The sequence below is a fragment of the Scyliorhinus canicula genome, chromosome 17, assembly GCF_902713615.1.
Source record: "Scyliorhinus canicula chromosome 17, sScyCan1.1, whole genome shotgun sequence".
Classification (NCBI taxonomy): domain Eukaryota; kingdom Metazoa; phylum Chordata; class Chondrichthyes; order Carcharhiniformes; family Scyliorhinidae; genus Scyliorhinus; species Scyliorhinus canicula.
The window spans coordinates 44,342,438-44,368,574 of record NC_052162.1 but is presented as its reverse complement, the minus strand read 5'-3'; the positions used below and the strand labels follow the sequence as shown (position 1 = coordinate 44,368,574).

At 45.7% G+C, this 26,137-nt stretch overlaps 1 protein-coding gene across 1 annotated transcript in view; it reads right to left on the bottom strand.

Moving 5' to 3' along the window:
* Nucleotides 1-26,137, bottom strand: part of stard8 (StAR-related lipid transfer (START) domain containing 8) — a 165,787-nt gene that overhangs the window by 126,977 nt on the left and 12,673 nt on the right. The window contains exon 2 of the mRNA XM_038775645.1: nucleotides 4,554-4,587. Coding sequence (XP_038631573.1) covers nucleotides 4,554-4,587 — 34 coding nt within the window. The remainder of the gene's footprint in view (nucleotides 1-4,553; nucleotides 4,588-26,137) is intronic.

The window sequence follows — 26,137 nt, the reverse complement described above, 5'->3', positions numbered from 1 at the left end:
TGCTTATTACTTGCTGCTTATGCTGTGTGGCACACAATAGGCAGACCAAGCGATCCCACAACCAAGGGATTAGATTTAAGCTCTGCAGTCCTGCTACATCCAGCTATGAATGATGGTGAACAATTTAGCTACTCACTGGAGGAGGCGCCACAAATATCCCCATCCTCAATGATGGAGGAGCCCAGCACATCAGTGGAAAAGATAAGGCTGAAGCATTCGCAACAATCTTCCGCCAGAAGTGCCGAGTGGATGATCTATCTCGGTCTCCTCCAGAGGTCCCCAGCATCTTAGACGTCAGGCTTCAGAAAATAAGATTCATTCGACGTAATATCAAGAAACAGCTGAAGGCACTGGACACTGCAAAGGCTATGGATTCAGACAATATTCTGGCAATAGTATTGAAGACTTATACTCCAGAACTTGCCGCGCCCCTAGCTAACACTGGCGTGTACCCGGCAATGTAGAAAATTGCTCACGTATGACCTGTACACAAGAAACAGGACAAATTCAACCTGGTCAATTACAGCACTGTCAGTCTACACTCAATCATCAATAAAGTGATGAAAGGGATCCTCAAAGTGCTCTTAAGCAGCACTTTCTCAGCAATAACCTGCTCAAGGACACTCAGTTTGGGTTCCGTCAGGGTCATTCAGCTCCTGACCTCATTACACCTTGGTTCAAACATGGACAAAAGAACTGGAAGCCAGAGGTGAGGTAAGAATGACTGCTTTTGACATCAAGGCAACATTTGACCATGTATAGCATCAAGGGGCCTTATCAAAACTGGAGTCAATGGGAATCAGGAGAAATCCTTTAAGTGATTGGAGTCATACCTGGGACAAAGGAAAGTGGTTGTGGGTTATTGAAGACCAGTCATTCCAGCTCCAGGACATCACTGCAAGAGTTACTCAGGATAGTGTCCTAGGCCCAACCATCTTCAGCTGCTTCATTACATCATAAGGTCAGAAGTAGGAATGTTTGCGGATGACTGCACAATGTTCAGCATCATTCGTGACTCCACAGATACGGAAAGCCCAAATGCAGCAAGATCTAGACAATATTTAGGCTTGAGCTGACAAGTGGCAAGTTACATTTGTGCCACACAAGTGCCAGGCAATGACCATCTCCAACAAGAGAGGATCTAACTATCATTGAATTCCACCACTACCAACATCCTGGGGTTTACCATTGACCAGATACTGACCTGAACTAGCCACATAAATACTGTGGCTGCAATAACAGGTCAAAGTCTAGGAAATCTATGGTGAGTAACTCACCTCCTAACTCCCCAAAGCCTGCCCACCATCGATAAGGTGCAACTCAGGAGTGTAATGGAACACTCTCCACTTGTCCAGATGAGTACAGCTCCAACATTATTCAAGAAGCTCGACACCATTCACGTCAAAGCCGTCTGCTTGATTGTTCTCCCTTTCCACAAATATTCAAACCCTCTACCACCGACGAACAATGGCAGCTGTGTGTATCATCTGCAAGATGTACTGCAGAACTCACCGAGGTTCCTTAGGCAGCACCTTTAAAACCAATGACCACTACCATCTAGAAGGACAAGAGCAACAGATACCTGGGAATACCACCACCTGGAGGTTCCCCCCCAAGTCACTCACCATCCTGACTTGGAAATTTATCACCTCTTCTTTACTGTTGCTGGGTCAAATCCCTCGAACTCCCTCTCTAACAGCACTGTGGGTTTACCTACACTTCAGGGACTGCAGCGGTTCAAGACGGCAGCTCATCACCACCTTCTCAAGGGCAACTAAGGCTGAGAAATAAATGCTGATCTTGCCAGAGATGCCAACAACTCATAAATGATCTTTTAAAAATCTGTGTAAATCGATGCAGAACACTCACCCTGTACTGAAACATGTTTACTTTCTTAAGAGATAATAAATGATGTTATGCATTGGTGGAAGGGAATATTGCTCTTCTACAATAAAGACCATAGAAGACATTCCCAGATTGGCTCACTGATAAGTGCACCACCACAAAAAAGCCCAGATTTATAATCCATTTTCTGCCATTACCACCCCCCCCCCCCCCCCCCCCCCCCCCCCCCCCCCCCGGCCACCCCATCCCCCACACAGGGCACAGCAGCCCAATCCACAGAACAGAAAAATGCCAGGCTCACACCTTGGCACAGCAGGCCTGGCACCCTAGCAGTGACATAGCAGCTTGCAGTGCCTCCTGGGCATGTTGGCAGTGCCAGATGAGCATCCAGGTGGCACTGCCACCCTTCCCAGAGGGCAAACACCTGGAAGCCGCTGATCCACTGGGAGACCCCCATGAATGCCATTCCATTTGGTCCCCGGTTTTTGTGTTTTTTTCCTCAAAAAATATACTTTATTCATAAAATCTCTAATAAACATTAAAGAACATTTTGAATTATTATGACTGTACATTTCCTCCAAAGTTACATATTCACTTGACTTTCTTGCATTCAATTGGGATGACATTCCACACATTTCCCTGTTTACGTTACAATTCTTTCTTAAATATTTACATTGTCATGTTTCTTTCAATACTTTTATACATTGGAGTATTAATGGCCCAGACTGAGGTGTTTTACATGGTTACCAGCCCCTTGGTGCACATTTGCTGGAAGACCTTACACAGTGGCCTTTCCCCATTGCACCTTGGTGCACTCAAGCTGCCCCAAGCCTGAGTGTGTCCCTCAGCACATAGTCTTGGACCTTGGAATGTGCCAGTCTGCAACACTCAGTCGAGGACAATTCTTTGCACTGGAAGATCAGCAAGTTTCGGGCAGACCAAAGAGTGCCTTTTACCGAGTTGATGACCCTCCAGCTGCAGTTGATGTTTGTCTCGGTGTGTGTCCCTGGAAACAGTCCGTAGAGCACAGAGTCCTGTGTCACAGAGCTGCTTGGGATGAACCTTGACAAATACCACTGCATCTCTCTCCAGACCTTCTTTGCAAAGACACATTCCACAAGGAGATGGGCGACCGTCTAATCTCCCCCGCAGCCACTCCGAGGGCAGCGTGCGACGGTGCTGAGACTTCGGGTGTACATGAAGGATCTGACGGGGAGGGGCCTTTTCACCACCAGCCAAGCTAGATTTTGGTTCTTGTTTGACAGTTCTGGTGATGAGGCGTTCTGCCAGATGACTCTGACAGTCTGCTCAGGGAACCATCCAACAACCTCCCACTGTCTCCTTTTCCCTAAGGGCCACAAGGACATTAGGTGCAGACCACTGCTTCATTGCCTTGTAGTCAAAGGTGTTTTTCTGAATAAATTTTTACCACGAGGGACATACCAGCAAGGGACATACTGCACGGTCCAACTACTTGGAGCGTTCCGCAGCAATGGAAGTCCCCCTTTGTGGCGACCAGCACTGAACAGCACTCGCCCAAGGTCTCCAAAACAAGGGAGTTAGATCCCACGCCTTGCATAGATCGGGGGAAGGCATATTAGAGTGAGACTAGCTGTCTCACTCTAATGTGCAGATTTGCTAAAAAGTGATCCGCATAAAAAATTATTCACATCTCGACAATAATGATGTGATTAAAGTCGAGGTGTTAAGAGGCGAAAGGTGGAGGAGTGCAGCTATAACATCTAATTCTGTATACAGAGATTCTGTGTAGCAGAGGTGTTAATGTCTGTGGAATCCAGCAAGTTAGCACCTTCAGGAGACGGCGAGGAAAAGTTGGGGCAGAGACAATTGTTGTAGAGTCGATATCTTGGTCCAGACATCTCTGCCTTGCTATGTAAATGTCACAGAATTTAATATTAACATGCAAGTTACACCTGGTAGCTGACTAATTTGGACAAGTATTTTTATGGTGCTGAGCTCCAATGCCAACTGATGTGTTGGGTACTTTGGATCTGTGGAGACTGCGTTTACCTCAGCTGTAACACATACAGGCTACCAACACTTGAAATAGCACTACACTATTTTATTAAGCCAGAAACTGTTGAACATACTTTCACTGTGGGTCGACACTATGTTAGATTAAACTAAAGACCTATGCCTATCCTAATCAGTCTATACTATCAGCACATGGAAAAGGCCTGTGCTGCAAGCTGTGAGCTCTGTCCTTCTTGGAGGCTGCATCCCGAATGAGCGGGTAAACTAGTGCCCTCTGTCTTCATAGTGAGTGTGCTATAACTGGTGATTGGCTGTGGTGTTGTGTGTGTTGATTGGTCTTGCAGTGTGTCAATCAGTGTGTGTCTGCACCATGATATACTGATGTGTATATTATGACACCAACCATCCATTCAAAGGTACAATGCTTGGAATTATTGAACCCTGCTGACACTATAACTAACTCACCTGAGGAAGGAGCAGTGCTCCGAAAGCTAGTGTTTGAGACAAACATGTTGGACTTTAACCTGGTGTTGTAAGACTTCTTACTGTATAACCAACTCACCAGTACCACAAACATCTTACTAACACCATGTAGAAATTTCACCAACATGTACAAGTCTTGCTGATATGTCCACAGTTTACCAATAACACAGCTGGCTGCTACCACGCACTTTAATGGAACACACTGTGTAATAGCTGTGAAAGATGCTTACCAGATACAATTCTATTCGTCATCCATGATAGCATCTGAAAAGGAAACACAGACAATTATTAGAAATGAAATGGATAAAATATTGAGCAAATATCAATTTAAAAATGCAAATGTCTGTTATTCAGTCATTTATGTATATGGGGGATAAAATCATAGAATCATAGAATTTACAGTGCAGAAGAAGGCCATTCGGCTCATCGAGTCTGCACCGGCCCTTGGAAAGAGCACACCACTTAAGCCCACACTACCAACCTATCCCGTTACCCAGTAACCCCACATAACCTTTTTGTTTGGACACTAAGGGCAATTTAGCAGAGTCAATCCACCTAACCTGCACATCTTTGGACTGTGGGAGGAAACCCACGCAGACACGGGGAGAACTGCAGATTCCACATAGACAGTGACCCAAGCCGGGAATCGAACCTGGGACCCTGGAGCTGTGAAGCATCTGCGCTAACCACTGTGCTAACATGCTGACCCTCTCTATATCCCGCTCTATGCTTTATCCTACACCAGTCACTGTGGCTGGGATTTTCCAGTCCCATCCATGGTGCGACCCATCAGTGACAAGAACAGAAAATTTGCCGACCTAGCCAAAACTCCCTTGGGCTGGATTCTCCGAGCCTCCGTGCCAAAACCACGGTCAGGGTGGGGGCGGACAATGGGCGTTTATGCCGAAATCTGGTCCGTGATTCTCCAGTCCCCGGAGAATTGCTTGCGAATCGCGCGCAAACTACGTGGCACGGGTAGGGACCATTGACAGAGGCCCCCCTCCCCACGATTCTCTGAGGAAAACTGGCCGAGTTCCTGATGGTGTGGTTCTAACCATCCATCGGCCGTCGGGAACGGCCAGTGGTAGCTGCGGACTCAGTCCCCGGCTGCCCTGGTGGGGGGACGAGGGGATTGATAACCGGGGTGGGAGGGGCCCCAGGGTGGGGGGGGCCCCATGGACGGCCAGGGGTGTGATCGGGCGTCACAGATCCAGGGGCGCGCGTGATATCGGGAGGGGGGGCCAACATTTCTGGTGCCGCTACGCGGACTGAGTCCGCCACATCCCAGGGGGCGGCTGCTGGAGGCCGCTGCCTGCGCATGCGCGACTCCTGACCAGAAATGCGGGGCACTGTATCTGCAGCCGGAGCTACGAGAAGCACTCTGGGGCCCTGCTAGCCCATTGCAGACAGGAGAATCACTCAAGACTTTCTTGGGGAAAGTTCAGAGTGATTCGCCAGCGTTTTTACGCTGGCGTGGGGACATAGCCCCATTATTGGAGAATCCCGCCCATTGTCTTTCGATGGCATCAGAAAATCCCGGCCTGAGGTAGGCCAGAAAATCCTGGTCTGTAACATTGAGAAAGACCTGAGGAGAGGGGGTATTTACAATGTCAACGTCCAGGGACATGGGCACAGATGTTTGGTGATCATGATTTTAATGGGAATGTGATGAAGGGAGCAGGAGATGTGTCTCATGGATAAACTGGAATTCCAGATAAGCTGGAAAGCCAGAGTTCTTTCCTGTCCAGAATAATGGGAAGATTTGGGAGTGAGACCTGATGGTGCTAAATGTGGTTCAGCCACATCTGCTGATGGCAAGCTGAACCATTTGTGCAGCAGATACGCTGAAGTCTGCCTTGGACTTGGGGGAGCAAGGCCTATCCCTATCGCTGGTAGAATAATCAGATTGACAGAGTGAAAGTTTTACATCAAGTTATAACAGTTATAAATGCGCGAGTGCTTAAGCACATCAAAAGCTAAAGAATTGCAGCAGAAAATGGAAGGTCAAAAGCTAAGAAGGAAAGGTATTGGCAGGAATTCTCTGGTCGTTGTGATTCCCTTTTCCCACCAGCAGCACAACCCCACCCATGAGTTTCCCAGCGGCATGGCGAGGTTAAAATGGAAAATTGATGAGCGGGGGGAATCCCGCTGCCAGTGAAACATGTGGCTGGCGGACCAGAGCATTCTGCCCATTAAAGAGGATAGAATAGTTTTGTGAAAAATGTTATTGTTGGGTTTTCGCATTTCATATTTCACAACTCATAACCGCGTCGAAAAGAGGCAACAAAAGAAGTGGCAAGGAACACTCGGTTTGAGTATCCCTCCCATTTAATCGACCTTGTATGCCTTGCCCAGTTCGGAATGATGACTTGTGGCTGCTCCCTGGCCTTGGACTCTGGCCGGACAAACCTGTAAATATGGGCCGGCTCAGCCATCAGGAAACACTCAGGAAGTCACTCCAGATATGACACTTGGAACTTTTTCCATTAAATTGCGCCATATATGTCTGCTAAATCTGTGATTAAGGGGTTAACAGCGAGGCATTTCCAAGGACATTGTGCATAAATCTGTAAACCACGGAGGGTTAACTTTATTAATGAGCAGAATTTGACCTATGGGTGTGGATTTTGCTTAATTGAAATTTTAGAAGTAGATGGGAAAGTAAGCTCGAAGACCTTTCTTTATATTTTAAGAGTTGTTCAACTGTTCATTGAAAAGCTGTTTTCTCTTGGATGTTCATAGGATAAATTCTGTGATACTAATAAAGTTTGTTTTAATATAAAAGATCCCTAGTTGTCAGTGAAATCACTCCTGGAGCGAGGTATCCTTTCCTCACAGCTTACAAATCGAAAAGTTTAGAGTTTGCACTTTCTCCCCGTGTCTGCGTGGGTTTCCTCCGGGTTCTCCGGTTTCCTCCCACAGTTCAAAGATGAGCAGGTTAGGTGGATTGGCCATGCTAAATTGCCCCTTAGTGTCAAAAAGGTTAGGTGGGATTACTTGGTTACCAGATAAGGTGGAGGTGTGAGCTTAAGTAGGGTGCAGTTTACAAATTTAAAAATTATTTTTCGTCCAATTTCCGGATATAAATTGTGGTCTGGTCCGGGTACCGTAACAATGTTTATATGTTTAACATATGGATAATATGGATCATAGAATCCCTACAATGCAGAAGGAGGCCATTCGGCCTATCAAATCTGTATCGGCCCTTGAAAAGAGCACCCTACTTAAGCTCACACCTCCATCCTATCTAGTAACCCCACCTAACGATTTGACACTGAGGGGCAATTTATCACGGCCAATCCACCTAACCTGCATATCTTTGGACTGTGAGAGGAAACCGGAGAACCCGGAGGAAACCCACGCAGACACAGAGAGAAAGTGTAAACTCTACACGGGCAGTCACCCGAGGCTGGAATTGAACCCAGGACCTGGAGCTGTGTGGCAGCATTGCTAACCATTGTGACATCAGCAGATGTGGCTGAACCACATTTAGCACCATCAGATCTCACTCCCAAATCTGCCCATTAGTCTACAATTATTTTGCCCATAAATATTTTGACATAGACCGTACATAAGAAAGTGATGACTGTGTTGTCCAATTGGCCATATATATATATAATGTGCTTATCATTATGATGGTGTAGTTAGCAGCTGGCTCTTTCCAGCCTTTGAGGGATATAAAATGAGGGGCCAGAAATAATCTAGAACAAAGCAATGGAACATTTTTCCAGAGCAAGTTGTAAGAATATATAAGTCACTTCCAAGGTTAATGTTTGTGACAGGAGCATCAACCTGAAAGAACAGGTTGGATAGGAAGATAAAGAAAAAGGAGATAAGGTGATATAAGAACTAACTTTGTAAATGTGATTAGTAGTATTCCTCACAAGGAAGATAAACACAAGCATGGACTGGTCGGCCTGAATGGTCTATTTCCATGTTATAACTTCTTTGTACTTCTCTATTTCTCACTGTGCACTACTTGTGCTCCATACTTTCTACTCTAATGCTTTGTGAGATTGTAACTCCTCGCTCTCACACTTGTCACTTAACACTTTTGCTATGACCCTCACGGTTTCCAAATTTCTCATTGCCACATTCCCTGATATTGCCACACCCTTCATTCTCACAGTCTGTCATATAACTTACATCCCACCAACACTCACTATGCTCACACATGCGTGGGTGAGCTGCCAGCATGCCCAGTTCCTGTGGAACTTTAGCATACATTAGTGCCTTCAGAAGAATCGGGGAATTTAAAAAAGCAGATTTTAAATAAACAGTAAGTCAGAAACAAAATAGTGCCCCAATTATTAAACAGGAAGGAGTTACCACATTCCAAGTCCAAATAGGAAAAAACACTAACTCCAAGCCACCTTTCTGTCAATCATGGTAACTGGCCGTTAAACCTCAAGCCTGTCTTTTCTGCGCACTCCGCACCCACACACCCAAGGAGAGATTTCAACAAAGCACTATTTAACTGTGCACCACTGCCTGTGTACCTATCCCCTCACATACTTCTCAACACAATTGACCTTCTGTTCTCTATGATTTATCCAGATAGGGAAATCTTACAAATGATCATTTTTAAAATTAAGTACTAAAAACGCCTGTTGCAAACAGAATATTTTTCATCTAATTTTCTCTCCTGACCTAAAGGCACTGATCTAAGAGACCAACAACCTTCACAACTCATTCCTCGTACCTGAAACGAGATAGTGATTGTTGACAGGATAGTTGGCCATGATGAGGATCATAGCTGAGCGGAATTTGGCCCTTAACTGATAACAACCCATGTTTACTTTATAGGAGAAATCATTGGATAACCATTTGTAATCAAGCCTGGTTAGTCTTTCACACCCACCCCCCAGCCCCAGACCCGGGGAGCGGAAATTAATTTTCGTGCTCAAAGTGTTGCCCTGATTTTAATCAGCTAATTCAGCACAGATTAAGAACACAATGTTGTAATTTCCTTATCTGTATAATTCAGGACTACGTCCGGCTGTGCATTGGTTCACTGAGGCATCAGGCGACTGAGGCCATGTATTGCAATTGCAAGAATTAATGCCCTTATGATAAGGGGTTTTGTAATTCAGCTGATGACAGAATGAAAAGTTTTGACTAATTATTGCACTGCGTATTTTACCAATCTCTCTCTGTTCTATACATCCGTGCACACTAGGATATCCAGTGTAATCTCAGCAACCGAACCATTTGAAATGTAACGCTCCAGTGGATGGATTTTTTTACTCTCCTTTTCAAATCAGACATCCTGCTGAGTTCCTGATGGAATGACAGACTGCCAGCTTTCAGTGTGCAGCAAGAAGAGGGGGAAAAAAACTGGATTTCCTCCAAAATGAACAGCAGCAGCACAGAGAGAGTACTGTGAACAGACTCTATTACTACAGTTTTTATAGGCTACATGTTGGAGTAACAAAAAATAACAATAATAAACAGTCCAGTGTGAATTCCTTCTCAATGAACATTCCTATTAAACAGTAAGAACATTGTGAAGCAAGGGGGCAAGCTCCACAGTGCAAATATTCAACATCAACGTTTGCATTCTCAAATAAACCTGGCATGTATATGTTTTATATATATTAGCACTATCAAATGTTCATATTGTGTATACCTCGGAGTTATTCAGCAGAATGAACTGAAATGATTTTCCACATTCAGGGGTATGGGCTATTCATAGAACTGTGGAATAGTTGTAGCACACAAGGAGGCTACTTGGCCCATCTCATTTGCGCTGACCCTCTGCAAGAGCAACCCAGCTATTCCCACCCCCCACTATCACCCCATAAACCTGCATTTTTTAAATCTTCAGGTGTTTAATCCCTTTCCCTTATGAAAGTCATAAATATCTCTGCCTCCACCACTCTCTCAGGCAGTGCATTCCAGACTCTAACTACTTGCTGAATTAAAAAAAAAATCTTCATGTCATCCGGCAGCTCAGCACCAATGCTCCCCCTTTAAAGGGGTTCCTAATAGGGGCGGCACAGTAGCACAGTGGTTAGCACTGTTGCTTCACAGCGCAGGGTCCCAGGTTCGACTTCCTCCCACAGTCCAAAGATGTGCAGATTAGGTGGATTGGCCTTGCTAAATTGCCCTTAAGTATCAAAAAAGGTTAGATGGGGATAGGGTAGCCTATAAACACTGTAGTAATAGAGTCTGTTCACAGTACTCTCTCTGTCCCAGGGCTGTTCATTTTGGAGGAAATCCAGTTTTTTTCCCCCCTCTTCTTGCTTAAGAGAGCTTAAGTGGGGTGCTCTTTCCAAGGGCCAGTGCAGACTCGATGGGCTGAATGGCCTCCTTCTGCACTGTAAATTCTATGATTCTATGATTGTAAATTCTTTCTCCAATTATGTTAAATCAGTGTCCTTGGATTCTGGACCCTACTACAATGAAAACAATTTCTCACTTTCTACTCTGTATACTCCTGTATACCTTTTAATCCATTTTTCAACCTGCCCTGATGCCCTTCAATGATTTGTACTCCTTGGAACAATGGAATCCCTACACTGCAAAAGGAGACTATTCGGCCTATCGAGTCTGTACCGACCCTCTGAAACAACATCCCCACCTAGGCCCACTTCCGCGCCCTAACTCTTACCCCATCTAACCTGCAAATTACTGGGCATTAAGGGACAATTTTATCATAGCCAATCTACCTAACCTGCACATCTTTGGACTGTGGGAGGAAACCAGAGCACTGAGAGGAAATCCATGCAGATACAGGGAGTGTGCAAACTCTACACAGTCACCCAAGGTTGGAATTGAACCCGGGTTCCTGGTGCTGTGAGGTCGCGGTTCTATCCACTGTATCAAATGTCCCCTTAACCATCTCTTTTCTAAGGACAGCATCCACATCTTCTCTGGTGCACCCACCTAATCATCTCTGGAACCATTCTTGATATCTTTTCTGCACCCTCGCTAAAGCCTTCACAACCTTCCTAAAGTGTGGTTCCCTCTGGGAGGATTGCTCAGATGCAGAACGTGCAGGTTACTGATGCAATGCTTATTTCTCCAAAATTTCTCCTATGCCCACTGAACTAGAGTTTCATAAAGATTCATCATAGTCTCCTTGCTTTTGTATGCTCTGTGCCTCTTTTATACAGCTCAAGATGCTGTATACCTTTTAATCCATTTTTCAACCTGCCCTGACGCCCTTCAATGATTTGCTCTCGAGGTGCCCCTGTTCCTGAACAAAATGTGAATTGCACCCGTGATTTTATATTGCCTTTTGGAGCCATCTAAGATGGCCACCTGCAAAGGACCATGGGAATTATGGCCAACCCAGGACTCAGACAGATACAGAGCCTATGTGTATCTGAAACACAGGTAACCAGACCTGATCGAAACCCCCACTCATTTGCATTTTAATAGCCCATTTTCCCAGGACAATAGAACTCCAATCAAGCAACTGGTACAGCCACAGACTGATCGGAGCCACTCCCTTTACTCAGAAAGCCCAACTGCCAAAGGCAATGACCGCTAAGGACCCACCCAACTACCAAGGCACCCACCCCTTTATTGGCCGAAAGCGAAGACAGTGATCAGAGCCCTTCGAACTATTGGGTCCAAGATTGAGGACCCCCCCAAAGAATGCGAAATCCCAGAGGGATAAAAGAGAGCTCTTTTGGATCCAGCCTGTGCCAACCCAATTGCAGCAGGACCAGCCAGCCAAGTCAAGACCAACGATCGCTACCTGATGGATGAGCCCAGCAGCGTCAGAGCCACTTTCTTCGAACCAGCCAAGTGAAATCCAGAAAAAGGCCTTATCCATTTGCACAGAGCCAGTTGCTCTGAAGTTAAGTATAGGTTATTGTAGCTGATAGGTGTAGTTTAACTTGTAGTAGATATTGTGTTTGCATGTCAACTTAACTCTTGTGGGGCAGCACGGTGGCCTAGTGGTTAGCACAACCGCCTCACGGCGCTGAGGTCCCAGGTTCGATCCCGGCTCTGGGTCACTGTCCGTGTGGAGTTTGCACATTCTCCCCGTGTCTGCGTGGGTTTCGCCCCCACAACCCAAAAATGTGCAGAGTAGGTGGATTGGCCACGCTAAATTGCCCCTTAATTGGAAAAAATAATTGGGTAATCTAAATTTATTTTAAAAAAACTTAACTCTTGTGTATGTAAATAAACCATCTTTTGAACTAACTAACTGGTTGTGTGGTCATTTGATTGATATAAGGGAAGGCTTGTGGTTCACCAGCGTTATTAATAGAGCAACACTCTCCTCCTTCTTCTGACCGAAATTAATCAATTAGCACATGTCTGCATTAAATTTCATCTGTCATGTGTCTTCTCTTTTCACCAAGCTGTCTTCAATTGTGCCCTCTACGCCCAAGTCTGGGTCATTAACATATATCAAGAAAAGTAGTACTCTTCTTACTACTGACCCCTGGAGAACCCTACTAATTACATTCCTCCAGTCCAAAATATACTTGCAGTTTCTGCGAGACATTCATTCCACAACCCACTTGTACACTGTCTATCAAGCATTTGCAGGTCCAAGTACAACCGGATTGAGAAGTTAACTCGCAAAAGATTAATTCCACTGGGGTTACGGGGAAAAGGCAGGGGAATGGCATGATGGACCAAATGGCCTCCTTCTGTGCTGTGACAATTCTGTGATCCTGAACTGGAACATAGAACATACAGTGCTATTCGGCCCATCGGGTCTGCACCGACCCACCTCAGCCTCACTTCCACCCTATCCCCATAACCCAATAACCCCTCCTAACCTTTTTGTCCACTAAGGGCAGTTTATCATGACCAATCCACCTGACCTGCACGTCTTTGGACTGTGGGAGGAAACCGGAGCACCCGGAGGAAACCCACACAGACTCAGGGGGAACATGCAGACTCAACACAGGCAATGACCCAGCGGGGAATCGAACCAGGGACCCTGGTGCTGTGAAGCCACAGTGCTAGCCACGTGTGCTCCCGTAATGCCCTAACAAGTGCCCCGTGTGAGACATGGGGAGAGTTAGAAACAGCAGAGAATTTAGGGGTATCTCACATTAAACATTCACAAATCACAGCACAGATTAGATGAAGAGTAAAGTGCTCTCCAGTCATAAGTTATTTGAATTATTATAGGAAATTGCCAAGCTTATAATTGAACGGAATGCAATAGGCAGATATCCCAATGTGTGTGCTTGAGGGGCCAAATAGCCTTTCCCTGTTGTGTACCTGTGTGGTTCCAGAGGTGAGGGTCCATCCTGGGAACATGCATACAGTGGCGTTACCATTAAGAGTAAATAAATGTTTCTCATATTAGAGATTTGAAGCATCATGTAAGAGACTTTTATGAGAATTAAAGCCTACGGTAGCAAAAACCAATTGACAGCAATTTGAGAGATGGTTGAAAGAGAGCAAGCATGGAAAATAAATCACACATTTAATTTACCAATATATACTATCAGTGGGCAAGAATCTGTACCAGGAACCCAAGTGAATATTCCTCAAATTGGGATACTCTTGAATCAATACTGGAGTCATTCTTGATCTCCATGTACATAAATGACATGCACAAGTCTCCTTTATGACCCGTCCTAAAACCCAACTCACTTGTTCATAACATTCAATGGAGAATAGTAAAATTTTACATTTTTGTCCTTCTACTGGAAAATGTTTCTTTATTGTTTATTTAATTTGGTTCAGAGGGGATTTGCCAGGTTGTATATGTCTTGTGGTAGTATGACTAGGGGGATTACGGTACCTTCAGAGGTGAGCTGCCATTGGTGCAGAGGACTCGCTGCCCATTGGCCCAGGTAAGTCATGCGCCTCTCAGCCGATTGGCTGAGAGGTAGGTAGCTCCGCCTACAGGGCGGGATATAAGAACCCGTGTTCCCCGGCAGTCAGCCATTTCTTCTGTACGTCTGCTGCCGGGCACACATCTTGTGTATTAAAGCCTTTTGTTTGGATCGCATCTTCGCCTCGTGTCCAATTGATGGTGCATCAATTTAATACACAAGTTTTAAAAAGATGGAGCTTCGTATCGAGCCGGAGTGCCTTCGACTCAGCCCGCACGCAACAAATGCAACAGCTGCATTTAAACACTGGCTGGCGTGTTTTAACAGTTATTTAAGCACAGCCGAAAACCGCACGTCGAGGGAACAAAAACTTCATATCCTCCACTCGTGCGTGGGCACCGTCGTGTACACACTCATAGAGGACACAACAGACTATGACGCAGCTATGGACTTACTAAAAGGACATTTCATCCGGCCGGTGAACCATGACGTGTCGAAATTGTGGCTCCGCCCTTTTAAAGCGGCAATGCCCGGCAAAATCATGACGGTGTCTACAGTGTGGCAAGCTTGGCCACTATGCAGCCCTTTGCAGATCTGCCCCACTGCCCAGCATCCAGTGATCCCAGCCACGGCACAGAATCAATACAGTACGGCATGCCAGATTCCAATCCCGACAGCCCAACTGATCCTGATGCTGAGTGCCTCAAACCCCCATACCGGGTGGGCATCATTACGAAGCATGCGCTGCCTTTCTCCAAGATAGTGAAGCACCTCTCGATCCTCAGCGTAGATCCCGACGACGAGTGGTGTGCTGTCCTCACAGTTAACAAGGCTCGCATCCGGTTCAAACTGGACACCGGCGCATCGGAAAACCTCATCTCGAAATCCGATCTCGACACCATCCGCATCAGACCAAGTATTCTTCCACCGGCCTTCCAGCTCCTTGACTACAATGGCAAAGCCATAGCTGCCAGTGGTTCGTGCCAACTCGGAGTGTCCAATAAGTCAATTAAAGCGACGCTGCGGTTTGAGATCGTCGGACCTGACAGAGCATCCCTGCTCGGTGCTCGGGCCTGCAAACTCCTGAACCTGGTTCAGCAAGTCCACACCATGTCATCCTCACAGGTGAAGGCCTCACCTGATGAAAACTTCCAGGTTGAAATTGATGACATCATCACGCAGTACCACAGCGTGTTCGACAGAATGGGCACGCTCCCATACCGATACAAAATCCTGCTCAAACCGAACGCCACCCCTGTAATTCACGCACCAGTCAGTGCCAGAACCCCTCAAGGATCACCTCAAGCAGCAATTACCGGACCTCCAGGACCAGGGCATCATATCAAAGGTCACAGAACCCATGGACTGGGTCAGCTCCATGGTCTGCGTCAAGAAGCCGTCAGGGGAGCTTCGGATCTGCATCGACCCCAAGGATCTGAACCGCAACATCATGCGGGAGAATTACCCGATACCAAAACGTGAAGAGTTGACCAGCGAGATGGCTCATGCCAAATTCTTTACGAAGCTGGAAGCCTCCAAGGGGTTCTGGCAAATACAGCTGGACACGTCCAGTCGCAAGCTGTGCACATTCAATACCCCGTTCGGTCGCTACTGCTACAACCGGATGCCTTTTGGCATCATCTCTGCCTCAGAGGTATTTCACCGCATCATGGAACAGATGATGGAGGGTATCGAGGGGGTGCGCGTGTATGTTGACGATGTCATAATCTGGTCCACAACTCCCCAAGGACACATCACTCGCCTCAAGCAGGTATTCCACAGAATCCATGAGCATGGTCTCCAGCTCAACAGGGCCAAGTGCTTGTTCGGTCAATCAGACATCAAATTCCTTGGTGACCACATCTCGCAGCAAGGCGTGCAGCCAGATGCTGACAAGGTTTCGGCAATCAACGCCATGAAGACCCCAGAGGACAAGAAGGCGGTCCTCCGCTTTCTAGGGATGGTCAACTTCCTCGGGAAGTTCATTCCCAACATGACGTCCCACACCACAGCCCTCCGCCATCTCGTCAAAAAGTCAACGGAATTCCAGTGGCTGCCCGCTCATGAAAAACAAGGGAGTGAGCTGAGGGAAAAGCTCACCACAGCCCCAGTTCTGGCGTTCTTCGACCCAACCCAGGAGACCAAGATTTCCACTGACGCCAACCAGGACAGTATTGGGGCGGTGCTCCTCCAACGGGATGATTCCTCGTCCTGGGCTCCAGTTGCGTATGCCTCCAGAGCCATGATGCCCACTGAGCAACGGTACGCTCAGATTGAGAAGGAATGCCTGGGCCTCCTAACGGGAATCGACAAGTTTCACGACTATGTTTATGGCCTCCCAAAATTCATGGTAGAGACGGACCACAGGCCACTAGTCCACATAATCCAGAAGGATTTAAATGACATGACGCCTCGGTTAACGCAAATCCTTCTCAAACTACACCGCTATGACTTTGAACTTGTCTACACGCCAGGCAAAGAATTCATTGTTGCAGATGCCCTTTCCAGGTCTATCACCACACCGTGTGAACAAACTGACTTTGTCTGCCAAACCAACGCGCAGGTGCAATTATGTGTCTCCAACCTTCCGGCCTCTGATGAGAGGGTCATCCAAATTCGTGGGGAAACAGCCAAGGATCCTCTGCTACAGCGAGTGATGCAGCACCTTACAAATGGCTGGCAGAAGGGTCAGTGTCCCCAGTTCTATAACGTCAAGGATGACCTGACGGTGGTGGACGGCATCCTCATGAAGCTCGACAGGATCGTGATTCCTCAGAGTTGCTCGGTCAATTCCATGAGGGTTACCTGGGGGCTCGAGAAATGCCGGCGCAGAGCTCAGGAGGCAGTCTATTGGCCGGGCATCAGCCAGGACGTTGCCAACACGGTCCTCAACTGCCCTACATGTTAGAAATTACAGCCATCTCAACCCAAAGAAACTTTGCAGCAACATGAGATAGTGACCTCTCCATGGTCCAAAGTCGGTGTTGACCTTTTCCACGCCAATGGGCGTGACTATGTCCTCCTGGTCGACTACTTCTCCAGTTACCCAGAAGTGTTGAAACTGTCCAACATCACATCGAAGGCAGTGATTAAAGACTGCAAAGAAACGTTCGGCAGGCATGGGACCTGCCTCCGGACAAAATCCCGCACTTCGATAGATAGAGATAGAGAAATACAGCACAGAACAGGCCCTTCGGCCCACGATGTTGCGCCGAACCTTTGTCCTAGGTTAATCATAGAATTTTGGACAATTTTTCATGGCCAATTCACCCAACCTGCACATCTTTGGACTGTGGGAGGAAACCGGAGTACCCGGAGGAAACCCACGCACACACGTGGAGGACGTGCAGACTCCACACAGACAGTGACCCAAGTCAAAATCGAACTTGGGACCCTGGAGCTGTGAAGCAATTGTGCTATCCACAATGCTACCGTGCTGCCCTTAAGAAGTTAACCTTAACTCCATTATTCTACCCTAATCCATGTACCTATCCAATAGCCGCTTGAAGGTCCCTAACGTTTCCGACTCAACTACTTCCACAGGCAGTGCATTCCATGCCCCCACTACTCTCTGGGTAAAGAACCTACCTCTGACATCCCCTCTATATCTTCCACCATTTATCTTAAATTTATGTCCCCTTGTAATGGTGTGTTCCACCCGGGGAAAAAGTCTCTGACTGTCTACTCTATCTATTCCCCTAATCATCTTATAAACCTCTATCAAGTCGCCCCTCAGCCTTCTCCGTTCTAATGAGAAAAGGCCTAGCACCCTCAACCTTTCCTCGTATGACCTACTCTCCATTCCAGGCAACATCCTGGTAAATCTCCTTTGCACCTTTTCCAAAGCTTCCACATCCTTCCTAAAATGAGGTGACCAGAACTGCACACAGTACTCCAAATGTGGCCTGACCAAGGTTTTGTACAGCTGCATCATCACCTCACGGCTCTTAAATTCAATCCCTCTACTTGTACCGGAACCCGTTCCCACCCGGCAACTCAAACTCCTCCTCTAGCTCCTCCAAGCTCGGGAAACCCTCCCCAATGAAGAGATCCGCAAATCTCTCAATCCCTGCCCGCTGCCACCTCCTGAAGCCCCCGTCCAACCCCGCCAGAGCGAACTGCTAATTGTCACAGATTGGTGGCTACACCGACGCCCCCTCCAGTCTCCTGTTCTGCCTCTATTGACCCCACATTCTCAGGGCTGCCACTAACACTGGGCTTGTGGAGTACCAAGCCAGCGAGAATGGCAGAGGTGCCATTAACAAAGCCTTCAGACTCGTGCCCTTGCAAGATGCCGCCTCCATTCGCTCCCACGCCGACTCCTCCCCCACTACCCATTTCCATCAATGTATTAGCCGCCTAGTAGTAATTAATAAAGTTTGGAAGGAACAAGCCCCCCTCCCCGCGCCCCTGCTCAAGAAGGACCTTCTTCTTGGTTTCTAAGATGATCAGGGGAATAGGTCGAGTAGACAGTCAGAGGCTTTTTCCCCAGGTAGAAAAAACCATTACAAGGGGACAGAAATTTAAGGTGAATAGTGGAAGATATAGGGGGGATATCAGAAGTAGGTTCTTTACCCAGAGAGTAGTGGGGGAATGGAATGCACTGCCTGTGGAAGTAGTTGAGTTGGAAACATTAGGGACCATCAAGCGGCTATTGGATAGGTACATGGATTATGGTAGAATGATGGGGTGTAGATTAATTTGTTCTTAATCTAGGACAAAGGTTCGGCACAACATCATGGGCCGAAGGGCCTGTTCTGTGCTGTATTTTCTATGTTCTATGTTCTCCCTCGGGGCTTCTCCCGAGATCGCCGCATTCATCTTCCTAAAAAATGCCTTAGCATTTATACTTTTAACATAATTGTTATGTATCTGGGAATCCATTCTTGCTGGTTCTGCGTCACGTGATGTGTTGTGACATCAGGCGAGTGTTTGCGTGGGCTTTGAGAAAATCCCCATCTTGATTGTATAAGCAACCTTTAATAAACCTCTCATCGTGTTTTACAAGAATCCAGACTGTGACCACCTCTACTTCTTTTCCCTAAGTGGCAATAAAGAAATAGACCAGAAGAGAAAACTGGCAACAAGGATGGAGGCAGACAAATCACTAGAAAGAAGATTTTAATCGATTAATTGCGGGTTGTCATCGGGAGCAACGGAAGATTCTTGGGAGTGGAATCATACAGACACAGACGTCGGGCAAATCACTGCCGCCGGTGTGAAGGTTTAACAAAGTTTTCAACAGCAGCTGTAAGTAAGAAGGCCAATAGTAGGAGAAGACTTGCTTGCATTGAAGTGAGTGGGGTCTTGGCTGTAGGGACCACGCAAGTGGTGAAGCTACATGACCTGCGGGGAAACGGAGATTTCAGAATCCCAACTCTGCATAGGCCACTACTCATGCGAAACGTCAAAACACTCGGGCATAAAAGGGAAAGATTTCCCAGTTGCTTGTTTAAGGGATTGTTTATGCCATACTTTCCAAAACAGTTCGAATGGAGGAAGTGAGGACTCTAATAGCCGGTTCCAAAAAATGGGTGCCATGAACGTGTTTGATGAGGATTATGAAAACTGGAATTCATATGAAGAAATATTCCCATTGTTCTTAACAGCTTATTGGACAACGGAGAACTTAAAGGTCCCAACATTTCTCAACTCAGTTGACGTAAAACGCTTATTCTGCTACAGAATCTTGTTCACCCAGCAAAACCAGGTGACAAGTCCTTCAGTGAATTCATGAAAATCTTAGAGGGACATTTCTCTCCAGAACCATTATTGAACGCAGAAAGTTTCCGATTCCACAGCTGTAGTCGGGAAGAAGGTTCCATTTCACAATTTGCAGCGTCTTTAAGAAGACAAACTTTATATTGTGAATTTGGTACAGCACTTAATGATACTGTTCGAGACAATATGGTTTGGGAATTAGCAGTGCAGCAATTAAGAGAAAGCTGTTTACTGTACGTGTTTTAACTGTAAAAGCTTCTGTGGAGGTGGTCACATCTATGGAGCTTTCTACGAGAGAAGCTTCACAGGTCAGGGCTAAAGTGAAGATCCACAAAATGGATACCTCAAGGAACTGGGCTGCAAAGATGTAACCATGTCACCATTGCACGCAGGTTGGGACACTCAGCAGTTGAATACTAAAGCAAACCAAATACATGCAAGAACTGTGGCAAGAAAGGCCAGATTGCCAAAGTGTATTGGGCAAAGAAAACATCTACACCAAGAACAATGCAAGTAAACAATCTAGTCATGTCTACAAATTAATGGATGAAGCTCATGGTCTCTCAAAAGCTGCTGCAAGAACTAAGTTAAATGCTTTCATTTTTGGGCATATCTAAAACTTGACGGTCATGAAATTAAAGTGGAAGTGGATACAGGCGCAGCAGTATCGCTAACACCTGAGACAAATTATTATTAGAAGTTGAGGCATCTGCCTTTAAAACCATCAAATGTGATCCTCAGGATGTACACTGAAGAAGTTGTACCATTAAAAGGATGCATTATGATGAAAGTAGAAGCAAATGGGCAAACGCCAAAGTTGCCTCTTCACGTTGTCCGTGAAACATTTCCCGTTCTGTTTCGCAAAGCATGGTTGGCTAAGATTAGGCTTAACTGGGAAACAATCAATCAATTAGTGGATCCATAGGGCAACTTGCAACAACCGCCGAAGAAGTATGAGAAGGTGTTCGAAGATTCACTAGGCTCTCCGACTGGAGTTGATCAACACCTAAAAATCAATCCAGAACCGTACCATATGCCATCAAGCCTAAAGTTGAAGAACTAGACAGATTAGTAAGGACAGGAGTCATTGTACCTGATACTACCAGTGATTAGGCAACATCAATTGGTCCTGTATTAAAATGGGATGGCTCAGTAAAAATTTGTGGAAATTTTAAAAACTACTATTGACCAATTTTGTGCATAGATTATTATTCACTGCTGCTGATTGAAGACTTGTTTGCTGGACTTTCTGGAGGACAGAAATTCAGTAAAATTCACAGACATATCTACCGATTGGATGTGCCTGCTGAATCACCATTGTAACACATATCTTTCTTTTGGAATAGTATCTGCCCCTGGTCCTTTTTAAAACACCCATGGATCAAATTCTAAGTGGGTTCAATGAAATATTATTTAGATGGAGATATTCATCACCAGTTCAAGTGAACAGGAACAGTTGGAGAATTTGGAAGCTACTCTGAAGTGGTTACAGAGCCACAACCAGAGAATTAAGAAGGAAAAACGTGACTTTTTCAAATCATCCATAAAGTACCTCCATCATATCATCGACAAAAATGAGTTACCGAAAAAATGAAGAAAATGTCAGAAATCTTAGAAAAATCACATCCTCAAAATGTATGTTACACAATTAAGGTTGTTTTTAGGATTGATCAATTATTATGGTAAATTTGTGCCAAATCTAGCAACACAATTGAAGCCCTGACACTGACACACTTTGCTTTGTGTCGAACAGGCATGACACTGGTCAGAAGAATGTGAAAATGCATACAATGAAATGAAAGGGGTTTTACTGAAGTCAGAGCTTAATAAACCTCTCATCATATTTTACAAGAATACAGAGTGTGGGCATCTCCATACCTGTGGCAACAAATAACAATAATGGAACAAGGTGCATCATAGGAAAATTATTTTTGTAAAACTTTTGATGTAAAGACAGACCCAGATCTAGAGCAGCAGCCAAAATCTGCACATTGTAACATTGCTGGGTTGTATTGGAATGATGACAAAGGACTACAATTTAATAGTTAACTTAAGATCTTCAGCAGCTCTTTCACGCTATGCCTGTAGTCACACTGGTGAGAACTCCCGCACTACCAGCACATCACGTCCTGTGTACAAGTCATGCAATAGATACATGAATACACATTCAATACATATGAAAATATTAGACCTGGTTACTTCTCAGCGAAGGAGCTCCGAATGGAACTGCCAGTCTAAAAGTCATCTTGAATGTATCTAATGAACAGAGTGCAATGGCGTGATTCGCTGTTTGTTTCCTGGGTCTCGGTACATTGATCAAAGTATTGGGTTGGTCTAGGACAGGTACAATGTGGTTGTGCAAGATATGGGATCTGCTTACAAAAGTGGACAGTAACAATAACCCCAAGGAACATAATCACAGTAGAATTCTAAAAGTGCAGTGCAGAGGAGATTCACTAGGTTAATCCCAGAGCTGAAGGGGCTGGATTATGAGGAGAGGTTGAGTAGACTGGGACTGTACTCGTTGGAATTTAGAAGGATGAGGGGGGATCTTATAGAAACATTTAAAATTATGAAGGGAATAGATGCGGGCAGGTTGTTTCCACTGGCGGGTGACAACAGAACTAGGGGACATAGCCTCAAAATAAGGGGAAGTAGATTTAGGACTGAGTTTAGGAGGAACTTCTTCACCCAAAGGGTTGTGAATCTATGGAATTCCTTGCCCAGTGAAGCAGTTGAGGCTCCTTCATTACATGTTTTTAAGGTAAAGATAGATAGTTTTTTGAAGAATAAAGGGATTAAGGGTTATGGTGTTCGGGCCGGAAAGTGGAGCTGAGTCCACAAAAGATCAGCCATGATCTAATTGAATGGCGGAGCAGGCTCGAGGGGCCAGATGGCCTACTCCTGCTCCTAGTTCTTATGTTCTTATGTTCTTATGTTTGGCACAGTTTATAGCCATCCTACTTCATGGTACAATTGAAAAAAGTAAACAGCCTTCTTGTGTCCTGGCCAATATTCCTCCCTCGACCTGCACCACAAAAACAATTTTACTGGTCATTTGTTGGATTTGTGGGACCATATGCACAAGTTGGCTGCCATGTTTGCCTCCAAATCAACAGGAAATGCATTGGAAAATGTAATTCTTTGGTTGTGAAGCACTTTGGGATATCTTGAGGACATGGGAAGGCAATTTTACAAATGTACCCTCGACCTTCTTTCAACACCCAGTGCTACAAAAACGCAAAAAAGTGTATGCTAAAAAGGTTGATAGGAGCAATTGGCCACTGATTAATGATTGGACTCTTTGGAAATGTACTTTTCCTATTCCTACAAATTGTTATGCTGTTATGTATTACATGGAACAATTAGACCTTTAACCCATTACACACCCAGTCCCACATACCCAACACACTTATCCTTGGAATCGATTAGCTCAGTTGGATGGATGGCTGGTTCATGATGTGGAGTGAAGCCAACATCGTGGGTTCAAGTCCCATACCGGCTCAGGTTATTCATGAAGGTCTGCCTTTTCAACCTTTCCCCTCACCTGAGGTGTGGTGATCCTCAGGTCAAATCACCACCAGTCAGCTCTCCCTCCCCCTCTTGGGGGAAAGCAGCCTATGGTCGGCTGGGACTATGGCAAGTTTACTGACTTTTACTTTACCTTGCCAACCATTGTTGGCGCCCCCATCTCCAAACGCAAGAACCCTTCTCTGCAATGTCTGCACCTTCTACTTTCTGATTCTGGTGTCTTGCTTCAGTCAGTTCCTTCTGTTCCGCTCTCAAATGGCACCTCTCTGCACTCTGGAACTCTCCCTCCTAACTTCTAGTCTGATTACATCTCAACCTTCTTTCCAAACTTCCTGGGAGCTTGTCCCTTCCACTGCTTTTTCAGTCAGCACTTCTACTCTCATTTTTTCTGGAAGTTCCCATCACTTTTCTCTGAATGATCTTGGATCATTTTGCCTGTGAAAAGTCCGATATAGATGTAAACTCTAGTTGTCTTCTGTAGATGTAATGTTATTTTAAGACATATTGCCCAGAAGCACATTTTTTCATGTGGCAGTTAATAATCTGAAGAGTGGTTGCTAGCTCCGGGGAGATTTTAAAGAAGAATACTTAAAATGTCGTGGAGAAGCCAATGTCTCACCCACAAGACACTATCAAAACTAGTAGAGAACCACAAGCCAGATTCCGAAGCTGACAGTCAAATTCTCTAGACAATGAGCAGCAATCAGAATTACTGAATAAGGTAGCAAGCCACCTTTTAATAAAACTTGTTTGATCTTTCTGTTTATAATTAACAACACTGTCAGACTTCCTGTGGATTTCTACCCGCTCCCCTTCCTCCACCCTGCCCCATCTTTCCCCCTTCTTCCAAAGGTGCCCACCTTTTTGTGGCCTGAGTCAACCTCTGATATCTCACCCACAAGATAATTTTTCATGTGTGAGTGCTGCACAGTAATTGTGTGTGCCAGACAGTAAATATATTAAGTATGAGAAATAGTACAGCCAAGCCTAATTTTAACCAACATTCATCTGCACATATACTTTCTAGCAGGGGTCACTGGATAGCAATCATGACAGGAAGTCTGGTAAATTATTTATCCTCCCTATTTCTTGGACCACAAGGATGATGGTAGCACCTCTGCCGCAATTCCCAAGAGATTATCTCACCTCAGCACAAAGCAGTGATTGAACATAGAGCCCTGGGAAGTATTACCTGTTGTTGAGAGACAGGAGACTGGCCAGATGCACAGTGGTACAGTCTGAGAGCAGTAAACTGTAATAACCTTGCTGGAACATTCTTCTGAGTCACTGCAATAATCAACTGCTGATTGCCGCAACAGCAGGTGTCTGAATGAATCATTCACTTACAGTTCCCTCAAAAACAGCACTCAAGGTCTGGGACCTGGGGGCTAGAGTTTGTTTCAAGAATTTTGATTAAAAAGGGTATGAGACAACATCCGACCAAGAGATATCTCTTCCCCTTCTCTTTTTCTAAGCTCCCTTTCTCCCCCTCCGTCTCCTCCCTGCCTCCTCGCCCTCTCTTCTTCTCCATTCTTTTCAATCCTGTTCTTTCTCTCTCAAGCTAATTTCTTCTCTCTGGCTTCCCTATTTCCTTCCTTTCCTTATCTGCCTCCCTCCTTCATTCTCTCTGTCTCCCTTGCCTCCTTGTTTTTGCGTGTCCTTTTCTTTCTTCTTTTAGATTCTCCCTACTTCTTTCCCCCTTCCTATCTCCATTTGTGCACTTTCACTTGTTAATTTTATGAAATAGTTCTCCCACAAGGGGCATTCGTGGGCATGCTCCTGGGTTTTTTTTGTCCATTAAGGTGGAAGTGCCCCCACAATTTGTCATTCTGCTTCTGCCTCCAATAGGCTTCAGGAAATTAGGCTGTGGTGTAGCATTGATGTAACTAGAGCAGCAATCCAGAGATCCAGGTACTGATGTTCTCAGGACATGGGTTCAATCCAACCATGCCAACTAGTAGGAGTAAAATTCAATTCAGAAATCTGGAATTAAAGCTAATCGAGTGTTTTCAACACCAATGTGGTTTACAAATGCCCTTCAGGGAAGCAAATCTGCCATCCTTACCTGGTCTCACCTACATTTGGCTCCAGACTGGGGGTGGTGCAGCTGTGGGACCAGTCTAACAGGCTCTCGCTCAAAATGGTGGCCCGATGGCAGGATTCTCTCTGGAATCTCTCACAATCCTCGCCATGCAAGATTATGGACCAAATGCTGGTAATTGGGATTAGAATAAACAGGTGTTTGATGGCTGTTGCAGACAGGATGGGCCAAAGGGCCTCTTTTTGTGCTGTAAAACTGTATGACTCCATGAGTTACTCTGCAGAATTCCTAACCTCTCACCTGCTCTTGTTGAAGCAGAGTTGAGGAAGGCGTGGGAAAAACTGATGGATATCATAGAGGTAGAGCACAAATATGCGAGCAGTCCATCCCCAGAACTACTAGCGGATAGGAACAAACTACAAATGCAGTTCAATTTGATCTCCACAGATGGGGCAGTGGGACAGTTGAGACAAGCTATTTACGAGAGAAGGCAAGTCGGCTCCTGGCATATCAACTGAGGAAACGGGAGGCCGAGAGATTGGCCAGGTTAGAGTATGGGATGGGGGGCAGTTTTGGCTCAGAAGGTGAATGGGGCATTTAGAGCCTTTTACGGGGAGTGATACAAGTCCAAACCGTCTCGGGATGAGAGCGGTATGGTGGAATTTGTTTGGAGTTTCCCAGGGTGGGGGAAGCAGTTACGGGAGGAACTAGATGCTCCACTGGAGTTGGAGATCATCAAGGAGGCGCTGACGTTGATGCA